General features: G+C 52.8%; 8 protein-coding genes across 8 annotated transcripts; 2 read left to right on the top strand and 6 right to left on the bottom strand.

The window, feature by feature from the left end:
- Positions 1 to 33: 33 nt before the first annotated feature.
- Positions 34 to 591, top strand: BO95DRAFT_297904 (uncharacterized protein). Its single transcript, XM_025581762.1, has one exon. The coding sequence runs from the start codon at positions 160 to 162 to the stop codon at positions 547 to 549; it is 390 nt and encodes a 129-aa protein (XP_025437004.1). The 5' UTR covers positions 34 to 159; the 3' UTR covers positions 550 to 591.
- Positions 592 to 739: 148 nt separating this feature from the next.
- Positions 740 to 2,603, bottom strand: BO95DRAFT_447825 (COPII vesicle protein). Its single transcript, XM_025587713.1, has 3 exons — positions 2,303 to 2,603; positions 1,548 to 2,132; positions 740 to 1,460 (listed from the first exon to the last, which is right to left on the bottom strand). Exons 1-3 carry the CDS (start codon positions 2,391 to 2,393, stop codon positions 952 to 954), a joined length of 1,185 nt encoding a protein of 394 aa, XP_025437003.1. The 5' UTR covers positions 2,394 to 2,603; the 3' UTR covers positions 740 to 951.
- A 297-nt stretch (positions 2,604 to 2,900) lies between these two features.
- On the bottom strand, positions 2,901 to 5,518 carry BO95DRAFT_424619 (uncharacterized protein; the record flags this gene model as incomplete). Its single annotated transcript, XM_025584677.1, has 3 exons — positions 5,420 to 5,518; positions 4,262 to 5,242; positions 2,901 to 4,160 (listed from the first exon to the last, which is right to left on the bottom strand). Exons 1-3 carry the CDS (start codon positions 5,474 to 5,476, stop codon positions 2,901 to 2,903), a joined length of 2,298 nt encoding a protein of 765 aa, XP_025437002.1. The 5' UTR covers positions 5,477 to 5,518.
- Positions 5,519 to 6,105: 587 nt separating this feature from the next.
- On the bottom strand, positions 6,106 to 7,167 carry BO95DRAFT_436604 (RNA polymerase III-inhibiting protein MAF1; the record flags this gene model as incomplete). Its single annotated transcript, XM_025585245.1, has 2 exons — positions 6,106 to 7,080; positions 7,162 to 7,167. 2 exons carry the CDS (start codon positions 7,165 to 7,167, stop codon positions 6,106 to 6,108), a joined length of 981 nt encoding a protein of 326 aa, XP_025437001.1.
- A 628-nt stretch (positions 7,168 to 7,795) lies between these two features.
- On the bottom strand, positions 7,796 to 9,057 carry BO95DRAFT_447823 (AP-1 complex subunit sigma). The gene is made up of 5 exons (XM_025587712.1): positions 9,002 to 9,057; positions 8,911 to 8,944; positions 8,722 to 8,839; positions 8,337 to 8,611; positions 7,796 to 8,005 (listed from the first exon to the last, which is right to left on the bottom strand). Exons 1-5 carry the CDS (start codon positions 9,010 to 9,012, stop codon positions 7,973 to 7,975), a joined length of 471 nt encoding a protein of 156 aa, XP_025437000.1. The 5' UTR covers positions 9,013 to 9,057; the 3' UTR covers positions 7,796 to 7,972.
- A 945-nt stretch (positions 9,058 to 10,002) lies between these two features.
- BO95DRAFT_447819 (MARVEL domain-containing protein) lies at positions 10,003 to 11,474 on the bottom strand. The gene is made up of 3 exons (XM_025587711.1): positions 11,168 to 11,474; positions 10,798 to 11,064; positions 10,003 to 10,698 (listed from the first exon to the last, which is right to left on the bottom strand). Exons 1-3 carry the CDS (start codon positions 11,207 to 11,209, stop codon positions 10,483 to 10,485), a joined length of 525 nt encoding a protein of 174 aa, XP_025436999.1. The 5' UTR covers positions 11,210 to 11,474; the 3' UTR covers positions 10,003 to 10,482.
- Positions 11,475 to 13,694: 2,220 nt separating this feature from the next.
- Positions 13,695 to 14,634, top strand: BO95DRAFT_447818 (uncharacterized protein). Its single transcript, XM_025587710.1, has one exon. It carries the CDS (start codon positions 13,912 to 13,914, stop codon positions 14,434 to 14,436), a length of 525 nt encoding a protein of 174 aa, XP_025436998.1. The 5' UTR covers positions 13,695 to 13,911; the 3' UTR covers positions 14,437 to 14,634.
- Positions 14,635 to 15,252: 618 nt separating this feature from the next.
- BO95DRAFT_468699 (uncharacterized protein) lies at positions 15,253 to 16,127 on the bottom strand (the record flags this gene model as incomplete). The annotated part of the gene is made up of 2 exons (XM_025589381.1): positions 15,253 to 15,509; positions 15,566 to 16,127. 2 exons carry the CDS (start codon positions 16,125 to 16,127, stop codon positions 15,253 to 15,255), a joined length of 819 nt encoding a protein of 272 aa, XP_025436997.1.
- Positions 16,128 to 18,534: the final 2,407 nt, after the last annotated feature.

Here is an 18,534-nt window from a genome sequence, read left to right as displayed (position 1 = left end):
TAAACGGGCTCCGACACATAAGAGGTTCTGCGTGTCCCCGTTCGTCATGATTGAGATTTTGAAACTTTGTTCGAGGCCCGCCCAAGAGAAGAGGAAGCGAACAGACCAAGAGTTTTTTTACCTTATACCCTTAATCGAGCATGTGCATGCTTTTCGACCATGACCTTTCAGATTTGTTGCAAAGTTCTCTTTCAAGCATGTTTGTTTCTCGTTTGTGTGGTATTCGTCATGACCTTGAGGGCCCCTCTTATTCTTTCTTGTTGTCAAAATCTTTGCATGCATATGTCGGCATTTTTTTCTTCTCCTACACTTTCCATATGTCACTCTTTTTTTATTGTCTGTGATGACCCTTGGGTGTTTGTTGGGTGGGATGAAGACTTTTATTGGACAGCTAAACGCCCCTTCCCCAACCTGTATATTTATTTATCTTTATCTCGAAGAGAATCTCGAGGATCGATACCCGGAATTGTACACCCGTGGTTTTGTCTTGCTTTTTACGGAGTGCTTCCTGCAGTGATCGGAAGGTGTGACTGGAGTGAGATGATATGACTTAGACAATTGCTACTACAGTACTATTATACGACCACCTTGTGACTGGTGCTTCTGTATACTACTTCGAGCATGTGATCTTCGTTTACATGTATGTAGTTTGTATACCTATGCTGCTGTTTGGGTCTGGCTGTCATGTATAGTGTGCATTTTCAAGAGCAGCACTGGACCTCGAGCTACATTCTGTCTCGGAGTCAATGCAGAAGTCATTCCGATCGGACCAACGAATCGCGACCCTCTGACAAAGATAAAGGATGACGAATATGACAGATCATTCGAAGACTAGCGGCAAGATATCTTTTTAAACCAAGTGTCAATATGTATCCTGAATATCATTCCAGGTTCCTGGCTAGCATATAAAACCAAACGCTCCTTCGACACAGTACGATCAGGAAACCAGATTCAATCCTCGGCAAAATGCCTCCCATTCAGCATCCCCTCGGACTTCTCCCGCCGCCGCCGGCGGAGCAACTGGCCCGCCCAGCCGGCCATCTGATACAGCCAGCCGCCGGTGACCATGACGCCGGAGACGGTGTTGACGAGGCGCATGAGCAGGGCCAGGAAGCTGGAGCGCTCCTCGCTGACCAACAGCAGGATGGGCTCGATGTTGTACTTGAAGAAGATTCCCGGGATGAAGTAGGGGCTTTCGGGCAGCACGTCGGCGGAGCTGGTGGCGGCGTACTGGTTGGTGATGACCAGGTTTCTGTTGGTGCGGGCGTGCTGCGGGTCGGTGTAGATCTCCTGGAGGGCGGCGGTGCCCTTGGAGTAGATGGTGGGGACGACGGAGAGGAAGTACTGGTACTTGTAGTAGTGGTGCTCGGTGGCGGCGATGGTCTTGTCGAGCGGGTTGAGGAGCGTGGGGTAGTGCGGGCCGAAGGAGAGTTCGGTGATCATGTGGGTGAAATTGAAGACTGCTTCTTATCAGTTCTGGACCCCCATTGCGGGTTGTTTCTTCTGGGGGTGAGAAAAAAAAAAGGGGGGGGGGGGGAAACACGCACCATTATGATCCAAATGCGCCCCCTGCGCATCATGATACCCGTGGCCGCGCGCCGTGATGTGGAAATCCCCCTGCACTTTATTCCCCTCCAGACTGCCGAAGATCCGACACGAGTCGACGCTGTCCCCCTTCCGCAGGCGCGGGCCCTTGGGGAACTTTCTCCGGGGATTGCGGCGCACCTCGCCCAGCACGTGGTGGACGTGCGCGTCCGCCTCCTGCGCCGCCAGCCGGTCGGGCTCCTCCTGGCTCAGCGTCTGGTACTCGTGCGCGGACGCGCGGTTGCGCTTGTCCGTCCACAGCTGCCAGCTGGTGCGCTCGCGCTGCAGCAGCTCCCCGGCCAGGATGCGGTCGCCCGAGGCGTCTTGGATGTTGACGTGCAGCGTGTCGCAGGGCATGCGCACGACGACATCCAGGTTCAGCTGCAGGTCGTGCGACACCCCCTTCTCCACGCTGAATTGGTGGGTTTCCGTGCCCCGGAGCCAGGTTCGGAACTCCGACACGGAAAACACCGTGCAGATGAGGAGGATCAGGACCGTCCATTGGCCGCCGCGGCGCGAGGGGGCCGTGTATGAGGTTTTGGTTTTGGCTGTGAGGCGGGAGGGGGGTTTGAGTTAGTGGTTGTGTTTGTGTGTGGATGTGGATGGGTGATTTGGAGATGGGGGGTTGCGCATGGGGTCGCTGGATGGCTGGCTGGCTAGCTAGCTCCACGGGTATCTGGTTTATGGGGACAAGCTGAATCAGACAGTGACAACTCACGAAAAGCATCGAACGTCTTCAAGCCGCCCTGCAGCTGAGACTTCTCGCTGAAAGCATCCTCATTGAGGCCGTGATCGCCGAACCCATTCATCACGAAAAGTTGCCGTGTCGGAGACACACGCACACTCCCGTCAATGGACAAACAAGGGCGAAGGGTACCCGGTCAAGGCATTAATTCAGCAGACACCAAGAGCAAAACGAGAGCGACAGTGGAACCAAGCCCTTCGCTCTCCAAGGCAGATGGCTGTTATGAAAAGTCGGGAAGAGAGGGGGGGAAAGGAGGGACGAAACAATGAAATGGGGAAAGATGATGGAAGAAAGGCCAAGTAGGCCGAATTGCGCGGTGCAACTCCGCAATCCTGCGTGGAGCACCACCGCCGCGCTTATCGATAACACGCATTAAATCACCTTACTGGAAAGGGTTACTCCCAAATATCTACAAAGTACTCCGTACGGAGTACTCGTACACTCACTACTTCCAGCTCGCTCTAATAGCTACCCTCCCACTCTTAACTCTTACTGGCAATGTGGTAAGCCATCAACAAAAGTAACACAATGGTATAATCGATAGTCTGCATGTATCTGCACGTAGACCTCTTTAAATCTCGAAAATCTCTCCCATCCCGACGCCGGCGCCCTCAGCACCAGCCCGACTGTCCACCAAATCCAACCGCCAACCATGCCAGTCCCTGAGCTTCCTCTTAATCTCGCGCACCCATTCCACCCGCTTGCGAGCTTCCTCTTCTGCCTGCGCACGCGCAAACTCCGCCTCGTCGAATTCATCATCGAGGTTCTCTTCCGACAGAAGCTCCAAGCTACCCCGTGTGCCAGCCGGCTGCTGGTTCGACGAGGCGCGGCCTCGGTTCCCGTAGAAAGTGTTCCCGCCCGTGAACGCGGCGATCCCACTGCTAAGCACAGTCGAGAAGGATGAGTGCTGCCCGTGGGATTTGCTCTGGGCCATGCTGCGGCGGCGAGCGTGATCGGCAGATGAGCCGCCGATCAAGTCGACGTCGTCAAAGGTATTCGCCGCCGCAGCAGTTGCCGAGTCGGGGTCCCCGCTGAAGGAGGGGTGATAATCGGCTCCGCCGGCGAGCTCCTCGCGCTTCTCCTGCCATACACCGCGGCGAAGATCGAAGACCTCACCTTCCAGGTCACGGATCCGCCGCTGCAGTCGAGAGCGTTCCTCGTCCTCGAGTTCGTCGAGAGCATCGTCATCGGCCCCGCCGGCCTCGCGCTTGCGAAGGGTCTCCTGCTCCTCCTTCAGGCGGAGGTTCTCGTTCTCCACGGTCGCGAGTCGCTTGCGCAGGACCGCGGCCTCCTTCTCCACCTTCTCGCTCTCGCGCAGTCGTGCTTGATGACGGGATTCGGATTCGCGGTGCAGGTTGCCCATGGCTTCGAGCTTCTTCTCCAGGGTCTCGATCTTCTTCTCCGCGTCGGCCTTCTCCTGCTTCAGCTCTTCTACCTCCCGTTGAAGGCTCTTGATCAGAGTCTCGCTGGAAGTCTTGTCGACGCCCTCTTTGACCGCCTTCTCCGAGGCACGAGTCAAGGCCGCCTTAGTATCCGCCAGCTCGCGCTGAGACCTCTCCAGCGCGGTCTCACCGGTCGCGAGCTTCTCCTCCAGCGCCGCGATCTGGGCCTCATGCGCGCTGCTCGAGGTCGTCTGCGACGAAAGCTGCGCGCGCAGGTTCGAGATCTCCAGCTCCATCGCCTCGATCGTTGCGGCCTTCGACTCGAGTTGTTTCACCAGATCCGCCGGCGGCGACTCGGACTGTCCCGGGGCGGACACACTGGCGTTGTTGCGGTGCGTTCGCGTTTGCAGGTGCGAGTTCTGTCTCTGTAGCGAAGCAATCTCCGCTTTCTAAGTAGACACAAAACCCCACGTAATTAGCCTCAATCGACTCAACTCTGAGTCCGACTACCATGAGCCAGAGAAGGGAAAAAAAAAGAAAAGTAACTTACCAACTCCTCAATCTCCGCGACCTTCTCCTCCGCCCTCCCCAACTTCTCCTTCAACTCCTCAGCATCCACACTCGCCTCCCGCAGATCCTCCAGCTGATCCTCCGACTTCTTCCAACGGCACGTCGCCTCCTCCCGCTCCTTCTCCAACCGTTTATTCTCTCGCTCCAGCTCCTCAATCCGCGCCGACTGCTTCCGGTACACCTCCTGCACCGCCTCGCCATCCGCACTCAAAGGCGGCAACGAAGGCGACTTGAGCATGCCCCCGCCTCCTCCAACAGGCGCGGACGGCGACGGCGACAGCGAACCCTGCGACACCGACCCCTTCCGGAAGGACGACGACCGCATCTTCGACTGAATCGACAAAGAAGGCTGGCGTCCGTGGCCGGCGGGACGAGTCGGCGGGGCGTCGAGTCGGGTCGTGCCGGGCACAGAGGCCGGCGCTTCTTCACTATCCGGCGACATCGTAATGGGCGCGTCGGGCATGGGTTCGGTGGCGGTGGGGGATGCTTGGGGGGATTCTGCGGCGGCGGGCGGTTGTTCTTCGGGTTGCGGTGCTACGCCTCCATCTTCGTGTTCTGCTGCTGCCTCTTTTGTCTCATCCTGCTCCTCTGGTATGGGTTCCTTCGGTTCTTCAGTCGTAGTGGTAGGCTGTTCTGATTCCTCGGTCGCGGGTAACGTCTCCGCAGCTACTGCTTCTACTTCTACTCCAGGTTGAGGTACTCCCCCAATCTCAACAGGTGTAGCAGCAGCGTCGACGGCGGCGCCGGCGGTATCACCAACAGACTGCGCTTCTGCTCCCTCTACCACCATCACTGGGGTATCCGATGCTATCACCGGCGTCGGTACAGCATCATCAGCCGGCGAGGGTTCAGCAGCGGCGGCGGCGGCGGCAGGGGTCTCGGGCGCCGCGGCTTTCGAAGAATCGGAGCTGCCCGCAGCTTTCTTGTTGGCTTTTTTCTTCTGCTTCTGTAGCTGCGCGACCTATTCCCGACCCAAAAGAATCAGCACATATTAATGGTATCCACAAAGTCAAATTGTAGTAGACCGATCGTTAGGGGGGTTGGTCTAGACATGAACTGCGGGCGCGGTTGGACGGGGACCACATCCTCCGCGGAGAACGGCCATCGTTGATGATTTCGCAAGGAGCACATAACATACCCTTTTCTTGGCGGCCGCCAGCTTTTCAGCTTTGATGCGCTCCTCGTCGTCAGCCATGATGGAGCACAGGATGGGTCTGGAGAGGAGTGTGGGTGTAGGTATCGAAGGGAGGGGAGGACGAGAATGATAGTGGACATGATGAATGTTGTTCGGAACGGACAGCTTGCCCGCGCACGGACCACTTGGGGTCGGGCTGCCGTTCATTCTACAGTCTAAGCATCGACTGTACTAACTATAAGTTAGTTACAAGTTCTTGGTGAAGACCGATTTGATCCCTGTTCGTAACTCATACTCACACCACAGAATACAACCAGACAGAAACTCTCCCGTCAACGCAAGTCAATTTATATTAGATACACGAACTGAACATTAAGACCATAGGAATGCCGGCGTGGAGCCTGCCCTTCGCGCCGCGCCGGGCCACGCAGTGCCTGATCGTTGTCATCATCATAACGGCCGTTCGCAAGATATTAGGGACCAGATCCGTTCCTTCGCCAGTTATAACGCCCCTAGCCTATGTAAATGCAGGTTGAATGCAGTAACAAAACAAACGCCGAAACACACAAAACGCGATTGGCCGAACACAGTGGAAGAGAATCGAGTGGCAAGCCGAACATGTTCAAGGTTGAAGAATCAGAAGCAGCGCAAAAGGCTGCGGAAGTGCGGTCAAAAACAGCAAAGCACAATCAGACTTCCATCGAGTCGGCGATTTCCTCGCTCATCGCCCGAACGGTCCCTTTACTACCGGACCGGGATCGGAACTCCTCGTCACTGAGCACATATGGATCGTACTCGTCTCCAGCATGATGCGACTTCGAAAGATCCTCCTCGTCACTTTCACTGTCGAGCTCGACGCCTTCGCCCAGCCAATAGCGAGCCCGCTTGCTAGAGCTGAGTTCGGGGGTCAAGTATCCGTCATCATATGTGCGCTTCGTCGTAGGCGTAGCCACTCCCTCACTGGGAGTATGACTCAGGATCGGGATAGCTCGGAGATAAAGATAGCAGACCCGCTTGCGAAGCCGGTTGAAGAAGAAATAGTGGAGACTCCAGATCGCTCCGTCATCGGCGTCCGACGGATCCTCCTCCGGCGAGTAAGAATACAATGAGCACTCTTTCAGCGACATATGCTCATTAATGACTCCCCACATTTTCGGTCCCCATGTAGCAGATGCACCCGCGTTGTATGATCCAGAGACGGTCACAGGCGATGGGGGTGTCAGGTCAATGGCTTCGCGCGGTCGCAAGTTGAACAATGTGGAGTCGATCGTGTTCATGACCCTCTTGAGATTGCGCTCGCGGTGGAAATCAGACGGGCGCAATACATGTGAGAAGTCGTAATCGGGATGGCTGGCATTTAATGTTGCGATCAAGTATGCAAAGGTTCGACGGCTGGAGTGATCGCTCAGGGGGCCAAAGGGACTGGAGCGGGACAGATTGAGCGACGCGGCCGCGTCGGATGCATTCGGCGGCGACAACGAAGCCGACAGGCGAAGCACGGATTCATATTGGGACTCCAAAGATTGCTCAATATTCCTGTACAATTTCCGATCCGCTCGGGCGGCCTTGGTGGTATATAGGTCACAGCCACCAACGATATGACAGTCGGCGGTGTCGAAATTCAGCGAGCTCGTCACGTCCTCAAGTTCGGGCAAAGGAAGGAACTATTCAGACAGAGAGATTGGTTAGCGACCAACATTCCGTAGCGAGCGTGTTGCATGGCACGGCAGGCACCACTGTCGTACCTTCATCTGGGGCCAGATATGCGGTGAGCGGATGACGTAAATATCACGATAAAAGGCGATGGGATAGAAAAAGAGAGAATAGATTATCAATGTGACTGAAGAGCACCGATTGCGACAGTATAAATAAGGTGAATTCCTCAACTATTCGGAATCACGATGCGTTTGTTGGTTGGCTCTTTGTCTCCTGAGATGTCACGCAAGCAGCGATAAGGGCAGTGAGCTGGCAGGTGGTACCCAAGCTACGCTGGCAGGGTGTGAAGTGGAAAATCTGGCGATTAATAGGCAGAACTTGTAGGCCAAATTGGCATAGCCGTGGAGAAAAGATGAAATAACGAAAGAGATGGAGGAATGGGGGATGAGAGGTGTCGCAATGATACGGCACTTGGGGGGGGGGATCGCCTGGCCGGGGTGTCGCGTTGTTCCCCGGAGGGGGAAGGCCCCGGTCACGTGGAGGAGGCAGTGCGGCCAGTGATATCACGCACTTTCCTCACGGGTCTTGCGGCTGAACCACGGATTGCCCCAAACTGGCCAAACCAGACTTGCTCGACTTGCCTGTCTTTCAGATCAACCCTTCTTGGGAAAGGTGGCCGAGCACTTCCTTGGATTCCTGAAAGACGAGCACAGAAGTGTCAATTGGGTGGTATTAAATTAGTCGGAGAAAATGGAAAAAAAGACACGGAAACAGGTCGCAACAGTAGAACACAACGCCTATAGTACGTCCAACGCCAACAGAGCTGGCCCCCAGGGCCCAGAAAATCATGATTATCCCAAACAAGAGAAACACGGAAACGCTTGACTGCCTGAGAAGCTGCTACATGATCTTCGTAACCACATCTTCCTCGACCTGAGGGGGGGTATTAGCATGCATAAGAGATGGCGACCTGGAGTAAGAGACCAATGTAGCGGAAACAAGAGGGCGAGTGTGGGATTTTGCAAGGGGGTATGAATAGGAAGAGAGGATGCCACGGCGATGGGCAACCCGAATTGTGGCATGGCTTAGCGAAAAGGAGCACCGGGATCGGGGAACGGATTGAAGACGATCATGACTGCAGAGCAGGTTTCATGAGATGAAACTGAAAGGTTATGATACCTTCCAGCTCTACATCTCCTTCTCAATTCCCCGCCCGATGGGAAAGGGGACAGGGATGAAAACCAGAACACAAGCATCAACGTACCTCCATGTCTTCCAAGCTGTCCTGTTGGCTGATACACCGGAGAACATTCTTCTTGCTACTCTCCTGCATCTCGCCTGCTAGCAGCAGCTCGTCCAGGATGAAGTATGCTTTCTGGAAGTTGAAGATGATGTCCAGTTCACAGACATTGCCGTAGTACTTGTCCATCTGCTCGACGTAGCGGTGCACGACCTCGAGGGTGATCAACTCGTTATCGGTGGATGCGCAGCCGGCGATGAAGAAAAGGGAGGCATAGCGACGGTAGACGACTTTGGTGTCTGTTGAGAGGAGAAAGAGAGAGACGAAGTCCCCAAGTCAGAATTCGGAGCTGCGGGGTGGTGTGGCTGGGAAAAAAAGGAGGGGGAGCTTGGATGCGATGACGACAAACCTTTGTATTCGAGGAAATTGCACATGCGGGTGCGACGCGACAGAACCAGCTGGGTCACATCCTTGATGATCTTGGCCTTCTCCTTGGGGGAGAGAGTTGTGAACCATTTGGCAAGGCGCTGGGGAGTGGGAAATTTGTTTCGATTAGTCCGCGATTCCAGCCAGGTCAAAAGTTGGGTGGGCCACGAACCACTTTGCCTTGCCGCGACAGGAGGATCAGGTAGCTGGGGGGAACATGGTTAGCGGCCTTTCCGAAGAGAAACGACTTGGTTCAATCTCACTGGATTGCCATTGTTCGTTAGATTGAGAAGTTGAGGTTGGGAGGAGGTATGGGGGGGGAAGAAGAGAGGAGCTGAGATCGGGGTAAGAAAGGCCACGAGGAGGTGGAAGGTAGAGGGAGATTCCGCCGCCTCTGGAGAAATTCTTGCACGGGCCGCACCGGTGCCCCGCCGTTGCTTGCTTGCCCTCATTGTTGTGACTGCTCGAGGTATTCACAGTAGACACTCTCGAATAGATAGAAGACAATACATCAAATGACAGGGTGATTTGCTATTGAGACCCTATTGAGCGATGGCTGACTTGGTCCACGATGCATGCATCAATCGACCCGAGCCAGCTCCCTCCCCGATCGAGACTCTTTCACCATTGGGAATCAGTTGGTGGAAGACAGGATCTCAGCTGATAGCATGATATACGGAGTAATAACACAACTGTGTATTGTCTTAGGCTGATTGGTTAAATTGTGTTTATGAAGCAAGTAGGAAGCCTATACCCTAGACACTTAAGGCTCCCCAGAAGCTGTATCGTCATCATGACTACCTACTAATAATCAATACAATCTCGATAAATAACACTGTAAAAATTGGTCTCTGTCACTACGTTGTAGGAATCTAAGATAACACTTAAATGATCAGGGATGAAGTAATATAGCCACTTACTTTTGACAGTGATAATTATTATCATGCTACATATAAAAGATTCATAAGGTCACTAGTGGTAAAGAAAGCTGCTAGCTATAGCAAATGTAGATTATTTGACCACCCATCTCGTCTTACTACACAGCCAATCCCCCATCACAGTACGATAGCGCTGGCGGATAATAGAATTACCTAGATTACGATTATAGCGTATACAGAATCTGCTAACCACCATAGGACTTTTTAGACATGCTAGAGTATTAATCTACTATACCCTCTTTGCTTACATATATATACAGAAGCTAGAGCATCTACCAAACTGTCCTGTAAAATCAGGTATCAATTACAACAAGATAAAAATCACACAATATTAGATCCAAGTATTACATACTATCGGTCACATAGTAAAACAGATAGACATCAAAAGAAGATAAAGATTTGTCAACTCCACCCAATCCAGCCTAGCGATTATAGCCCCGTATCATTCCCAAGCCCCAACCATTAACAGAATCCAAAAATAAATCCCAGTATAATTACGATTTCAAACGGTCGAATATTCGAATCTCATCAGCCAACACCCGGCCATCAGAGAGACATCAGATTAAGTACTCTGACTGTCATCCTTGAGTGTGGCGTCATGGCCCATACTGCGTCCCATACGTTTTCGTCTTTTGAGAGTCATAAGTCATTTCTCTTTCACCGTTTCATTTTAGCTTTTAATTGTCCCTTTGCATCATAACCCGTGGTCTTGTATGTCCAGAGCTTTCCCGCCGCCTGGGGAGAGAAACACTGGTGGAGCAGTGTGTTGACTCCGTTCAGGCTCGACGGACATATTTGACGCACGCTTAGACCTGCGCCATGCTGGGGCGAGCACCACGGGCGGGGCCAGTGCGTCCACGGAGGTTGACACCAGCGGAGCGCGAGCCCATGATCGAGAAGACCAAGGAGACGGTATAGCCGACCCAGGCGAACCAGAGGAATGCGGTGGAAGCCTGAGCCTCACGGCAGCGCTTTCCGCGGTTGTTCGAACCATTGGTGATCTCATTGTTGAGAGTGTAGCTCTGTGTCATAGTAGAGTCAGCATATGTTGCAAGGGTTCCTGTTGTCGCCTGGGAGTGGCCTATATGTAGGTCTTGCGACTCCACTTCGGGGTTACATACGTCGTTGCTGCAGCTGTGGCATTCCAGCTTGGCGGCCAGAGCAATACCAGCTGTCAAGAAGAAGATCGCATTGAGAGTATCGATAGCGATCAGGAAGATAGGGTGGATGGCCCAGTCGGGGTTAAGCGTTGCGGGGATAGTGTAGAAGAGGGTGAACATCGAGAATGCCGAAACGAACATGGCATAGTTGACGGTGGCAGGGTTGCCTGCAAATGCTTCGGCGATCATGTTACCAATCAGGGCCATGACGAGGAGAGTCCAAAGGAACTATATTCCAGCATCTCGCTGTTAGTCTTTCGCTGCTGCAGTGCTTCTGCACGAAATGCTGGTGGTATTGACGAAGGTGCCATCTATGGAGTGTGCCACATACCTCCCAGAGCCTGAGGCCGAGCGGGATAGCCTTTCCGACCATTTTGAATGGGTAAGTTCTAAAGCTGTGAAGGTATAAAAACGGGTTGTATAGATCCTCCGGTTGATCTGATAGGCTAGTCCGTCCTGGAATGGGTGAGACAGCGATAAGGATGCCCCGGGCAACAGTGACTTGAGCTTCGAGAAGATATCGATCGTGTTTCAGCGGACTTCTGATCCGTCTAATAAAGCTGAGGGTGGATCTTCAGATGGTGGGAGGGGATAGTTGCTTAAGTGCGGAATGTTCGGACGGGCGACGATGACGATTATGCTGTGTTTGCTACGTCATGCAGGTAGCGGGGAGGGGGGGAGAAGATCATGAGATGAAATCACCACCACACACTTCGGTTCAAATCGCTTATTCAACCACTCCCGAGGAAGTATCCAACGTCGCTAGGTGTGAAGTAGTATCGATAGTGGGGGGAGCGAAGGAGAAAAATTCTATACTCTTATGTGCAAATGGAAAAAAGTCTCTCGACTCAATGTCTTGAAATCTCTTATGTATAATACCCAAAAGTCTTGTCCGCAGTCGGGCGCTTCTGCAGCAGTATAATTAGCTCTCCCTGCATTTTCCAATGGTCACAGATGGTCAGGGCTCACTTACCATTCGACACACCACAGCAAGTCGACCGGCAGCTCTCATGCAATCAACCGTTGTCAAGCCCATCATATTTTCCGCCCTCATCCGATATGAAACGTTGATGCCGTCACACATGACGGCGTTCAGCTACGTCGGTCCAGCTTCGCTTATGATTCGATCCCGATCCCTCTCTCATGAGCTTGGGGTCTTCCCTCCCCAGTGGAACTGCAAACTTTAAATGTTGCAGTAATGCTTTAGCTATGGACTGGTACGTTGACTTTTGAGCTAGGTGAGTTCTAGTCCCATGAGTGACGCAGGCAGTATTGGAGCATTGATCGCCTTGTCTGGTCAATGACTCGTTGGTCCCAAACTATACCAGAAGCCCCATACTTAGGCTCTCTGGAAAGACACAGACTGTTTCTCCGAGCGGTTTACGGCAGTAAGCGCCAGTGGTATTATCGCGTGTCCACAGTCGCAGATTCGACGAGGTCCAGCCCGATCTGGAATCCTTCGATGACTGCAAGCGCCGCCGAGTGCTCTGATCGATCGCTCCGGTCTGTGGACTGGTTCCACCAACCCCTAGTAGTCATACAGAAATATACCCAGTGCTAGTTTAAGAGCATTGATAGAGGCTGTATAATTTTCGAACATCTATCTTGTCTCTATCGAAATCCAATCTCGTTCATCGAGTATCGGAATGACTGATGATCGTCAAGCAAAGCGGGTCAGAGCGTAGGACGAGATCAGTCGCTGCCGATTTCCAGTGCTGTAGCGATGCACACACGAATATATCCACAAATATGCCATGATCGCAGCTGCAATCAGCATAACCTCGAGCCTCATACATATATATAGCATGCATTGCCCCTGGAAAATAGATGATCTAGCAACCCGACCTACTACTGTAGTAAAACCCAACAGCATCCCGCTGCAATCCAGCCATCGCCATTGTGCGGTCTGAGACCCTTAAGCGCTGACAACTCCAACAATAGGCGAAAAGAAACCAAGATTCGCTTTTGCAGCTGACCATCCTCGAGCCACACACAGACCATGGAGGGCCAGCAAATCTGCAGGAACAACTTTACCATAGAGGGAAAGCCAATTTGGCTCATGAGACTACTTGCTTGGCAAGATCGACGGCGTTGACGGTAGAAGTTTAGCGAGCAATTCGCCCCGCATAAGGCGCCGAGCGGCAGCGCCTGGACCATCTTGGCTCTCTGCCTGCAACAACACCACGTGGGTGCGCACTACGTACGTAGTAGCTTCAAAGCTTCAGCGATTATGAAGCAGAGGGCCAGGAATTGAGGCGTCCTTCTCCATTACCAGCAACAATTAGAACCCATTCATGCTACATATGTGCCGTACAGTTGGATGCATTAGCGAAAGACTGCAAATCATGCAACGGTTCGGCCGAACCCCAACTCTACCAGATCTCCAGCCACATAGAGCACAAATCACCCAACCCAACCAAGAATAGTAGTAGTACACATAGACATAGAAAACTGCACCTAAACAGCAATCATCAACTACCAGCACCATCCACAGCACCTCACGAACACATCCTAAAACCATACCCACCACCACCGAACCTAGGCAAACCCTCCAGCCTAGGCATAACCCGGCCGAAACTGCCGCTCACCCCAACCGAGTAAACCCATCCCATCCCATCCAATCCCCACTACAACGTCGTCAACGGTACGGTACACCGTAGGTAATAGGTATACCACCGCCCCTTTAAGAAGGCCCCATAACACCCATCCAGCCAGCCCTACAGACCATAAACCCAGGAAATGACATCATCCCACCCCATCCCGCCTCATCCGACACGCTCATCCCGAGACGAAAAGCCGAGCACACGAGAGCGTGACATATGTACAAGACCCGATAGAGAGTCCGAAGATTCCACGGCACTCCAGTTCTACAATGCCAGAATCATCCAATCTCGAAAACACCAAGGTAAAAATCGTAGATATATATAGACCCAAAGATCCCTGCTCAGTCTCCTCCCTCATCAATCCACGCGCACCCAACCCATACACCAAACCACACACCAGCAACCTCGACACATACTATACCCAAACCAAACCTACCTAGTACCAACCACGCAACCTCAACCAACAAAAAAAATGCCCGCCCTCCCAGCCACCCCCACCACAACCACGCACTTCACAACCGACCTGCGCGACCGCCACCTCATCTACGACTACGCGGCGCAGGACGCCGCGGGCAACCCGGAGAAATGGCGCTACGAGATGTGGTTCTACAACGAGGACCGAATCGTCTACGCCATCCACGGGGGGCCCATGGCGGGCCGCCGGAACTTCCAGACCGCGACGTACCAGTGCATCCGGCCGGGGGAGCTGTGGCAGTGCAACTGGCTCGAGGAGACGGGCACCATCTGCTCGCTGGTGTTCGATATTTCCAACCGAAAGATCACGACGCTGATCGCGTTCTCCAAGGGCCATTGGGAGCGCAATGAGGAGGCCAAGGGGGATAAGCGGAACCCGGAGGATTTGGAGCGCTGGCGGGGTTTGGCGCAGGTCGGCTGTCAGACGGATCGGGTGATGCTCAGTGAGCAGGCGGATATCCTGGAGGATTTTCGCGGGCCGGGGGAGTTGCAGGGGATTGAGATGGGGTGGCCTACTTTGTAGAGTTCAGCGGTGCTTGGGGGGTTTGTGGTTAGGTTGGCTATGAGATTGTGGCTAGGGAGGGGGGCAGGAGGTGAAGGTGATTCAAGGCGGGTGATTACATATGACATATGTACAGGATATGGATCTTGGTGTTGGGAGCTTTGGGGATTATAGGGGTGCGATTCTGATTTCAGTTATCTAACATATTAATGAATCGTGTTGATGTATATTATGTGTGTCGCTCAAAGTTCGCGCTTCGAATGAATAGCGCCCGCTACTGCGGTTTGACAAGAACCCAGCTAAAGATGCAAGCCGATACGAGGCTACTCCCTGGACTAACTGGCAGAGATCCGGTCAAACGCAGAAACGCAGTCTCAGTAATGGAGCGTCCTACAAGCATGCCGCTCTATTCACCACATACTCAGCACAAGCACATTTGGTGATGATCAAGGTCGCAGCAGAGGCTGGCCGATGAATCTGGCTTATCGTCAGCCCCAGACAGACAGCCTTTCCCTGCTATTCGAGGGGTAGTCCTCAAAATATCAATCCGACACCACTGCTTGTCGACATGTTGTAGGCACCCGATATTGCCTAGTGCCCCTTTCATAGAATGTCCAGGTCGCAAGGTTCAAGCTTGTCGAGTGAACAGGTGTAAGCTGCCGCGACACTGCCATGACAATGCAGCTCGGCGGAGCGAGCGGACACTGTGCGCAATGGATGACCGTGCGCCGCGGTCATAAAAGATAGGGCACAGAGGCCGTGATGATGTTTGTATGCCTTAGTGTTTCCAGGCATCAAAACCTTAGAAGAGGAACCAAGTAACCACATGCAGAGGTCTCAAGAGCCGCTACTTGGTGATGAGGAGCTCCCGGAAGAGGGGGCCTGAGTGCAAACAAGTTCCACTTGCACATCACCACTCTGTTGTGGTAGTAGACCATCGTACGCAGGCGCACGACTAATAATGGCAACTGCGACCTGCGCAGCTTGCTCATGGGCCGTCATGTTGTCGAGGAACCATGTCCTCCACGGGTTGTTGCTCGACCCGGCGGTCTGGAACGTTGCAGTCTGGTCGGGACCGGTCTCTTGGACGAACGCTGCACGTGGGATTAGTTGATGATATACAAACAGACAGAGCAGCAGCATTACATACCCATGGTAGGGATGCCACCAACGTCGAACAGCTGCGGGAAACAACTCGGGAGGTGGGGTCTCTTCAAAAGCATTTGGCTCAGGACGGTCTGCAGTGGAAATGTATAGTATTCCCCACTGCTCGTGAGGCCGTAGAGGGCCTCGGTCAATAATGCCTTCAGGTCGGTGGAGCATTGCGGGCCCCAGACGCCGTCGCACCCATTATTGGACCCCGAAGGTGTGCCGGTTAGATTTCCCACCCGCAAGCCAATTTCGGTGGTGTGGTTGCCCATAATGATGGAATTGTCGATGTTGCCTCCATAGCTGAGCCAGTAACTGACCTTGGTCATGGGCTGTTGACCTTTTCCGCGCGCATTGGCATCAAATCCATAGTAAAGGTTGAGGTTGTCGGTGAAAAGCGGAGGGAATTGGAAAGAGACGGCGGTTTGTGCCAGCGCATCAACACAATTACCACTCCAGAATGAACAGAACTGAGAAGCTCCAGGGGTGATGATGGTCGCCAGTACCATCCAAATGGCGAGACAGGGTCGTAGCAAAGACCCGATTCCATCAAAGACTGCCATTTGATCTCGTCGACGGTCGGACAACGTCCTCGTAGAAAGAGGTGGCCTAACTACGTCACAAGACCAAGCAGATAATTCGAACAGACGCGGAAAGGGCGACAAGCATGCTCGTGACCAAGTCGACAATCAGAAGTGACGATGCTGACAGATAATGAGGCACGCGATGGTTCCGAGGTGAACGCCCCTAAAGCATGCCAAAACTGCGCGCGATGGGTCGAAGTAGCCAGGAAGGGTGATCCCACCAACAATGGAGTTCGGTGTTTTCCGATCGCGAATCGCGAGACTAAAATCCCTCGTAAATCCTCTATGGTCTCCTGCTGCTACCAAGTCCTGCTGGGTTGGCAATCCAGTCTAGAATTAAAGCCGACCGTAGGGTACTCTCTTTTGCCAGCGCTGAGGAAAAGGAATGAGAGATTTGGTCAGTCGAGGATTGGTCAAGCGACTCGTGACGGATCAATGGGTGCAGGTGAAGGAGAGGACTGAGTCAGCTTTGATCGGCCGTTCAAAAGCAACAAACAGACCCTGGCGTCAGGGCCTGCGTTAACCCGAGGAAGGAGGTGAGGAGATGATGAGGGAGACGGACGGGGTGTGGTCCGTCGCAGGGAAGGTTGGTTGTTTTTGAGAGGGGGAGGGTTTGTGAAAGGTGGAGGGAAGGTGACAGAGGACAGAGGAAAAAGAATGAGGAGAGCAGACAAATCGCCGGTGTTATTAGATTATTAGATGTAACTAGTTAGTAGTAGTAATGGGGTAAATTCAGGGTGTGACGATATAAGCGGAGGCAGGGTCCGTGGTGATGGATGGTGGATGGATGGATGAATGAATGGGGTGGTGAATTTCCCCTTCAGGGCGGGTGTCCTTGAGAGAGCGTGAGACTCTTTCACTCTTCCGTATTTAGGTAGGAATTACTTAGTTTTAGGGACTGACTCCTCCCTTAGGAGAATCAACTAGTCCCTACTTCGTACTTGCTAGACCACTAAGTAGTGCTAGACTAGACTGTTAAGGTGTCTTGCCCGTGAAACAAGGCGTGTGGGCCCCGGATCATGGGTTGGCCTCAAGAGGTGCCTGGCTTTCCGGTTGCTCCCTGGCCCTTGGGAGGTATTCTTGGCCATGGTCGAAGTGGAGACGCCAATTAAATCTAACTGGGTCTAACTGGATCTAACTGATAATAACTGATATAATAGGGTATGAACTGGTCACAGTCCCCGCATAGCTGCACCCAAAGCAGTAATTCCATAGGGTCATCCCGCCCCAGGGTCACAGTCGATAGCCAGTCACTGAGGGCAAATGGCCACATTTCTCGGCTCTGGCGCCGCTCCCTCAGCCTGTCTTCAGGGGCCAATGAGTTGCCTTATCATCCAGCCACCACTGCAACAAGAGCTCCGAGCTAGTCAAACATTTTTTCCCTTTTATTTTTCTGCTATCTTTTCGAAGGTTTTGGGACTGTACGGAGTACCTCGAATGGATTATTATCTCGGACTACCCCCGCCTCTCTCTCCCCCCCTTGTTTATGCTTACCTGACAGTAACCTATTCAATTAAAGGATGATCGAAGATAAAACAAAGCCTTGAGAAGTTTGAAAAGAGCTCAGAATGATATAAGAGAGGAAGAGTGTAACCCCGAAAATCTCCATCACCTCCGCAACAGGAAAGGTAGGATTGCCTGAATCCGGAACTGGTCTGATACCCAAAGCGTTGTGGAATGCCCGTAATTTTGCCGGGCTCGATGATGCTGCTAGTGATGAATGATACAACGATCATTTTTTCGGTTTCAGGGTCTCACGGTTGTCCGGCTTAGTGTAGTAGTGTAGTCTAGTCTATTCTTGTCACGCAGGACCAAATTGTGCCTTACTGTTTTGGTCCAGTACCCTGCCGTAGCGGCCGCCCACCTGTTTAGATCAAATTGATCAAACTGATCAAATTGTCACAGTTTAATCTCAGGGTGGATGGGAAACTAGTGTGTAAGTCTCATCGACTCCGTCCTAACGCTCGGTACCACTCCAAGTCCTGTCCGTCTGTCCTTCAGTCGCTTTCGTCTCCGACGAGTTTTGCCAATGATCAACAGCGTCAGTCAGACCCGAGGTGGTGGTGTTTGATTCTCCTCAACCTTGACTTCGCACCACTCACAGTTTCGGTGAGCAGCGATACTACTACTGTAATTTCTAACTTAATGCCATGCTGTCATCCAAGTCCAACTGTATGTACTCCGGTTGACCCTGGTGATTTTGTTAGTACGGTGGGGAGGTGCAGGGATTTGAATCCTTCAAGCGGTGTGTCTACCACCAAGCACCGCCTTCCTTATCAAGCTACGTGTCAAATTCGTGAAGCCGTACACACGCTTAAATTCTTGATATATACTAATTCTTGTTGTTGCAAAGATGCCTTCTACACCAGAGCCTAAGCCTGAGCCT

Source organism: Aspergillus brunneoviolaceus (assembly GCF_003184695.1).
Source record: "Aspergillus brunneoviolaceus CBS 621.78 unplaced genomic scaffold BO95scaffold_99, whole genome shotgun sequence".
Taxonomy (NCBI): domain Eukaryota; kingdom Fungi; phylum Ascomycota; class Eurotiomycetes; order Eurotiales; family Aspergillaceae; genus Aspergillus; species Aspergillus brunneoviolaceus.
This window is presented reverse-complemented; position numbering and strand designations above follow the sequence as displayed.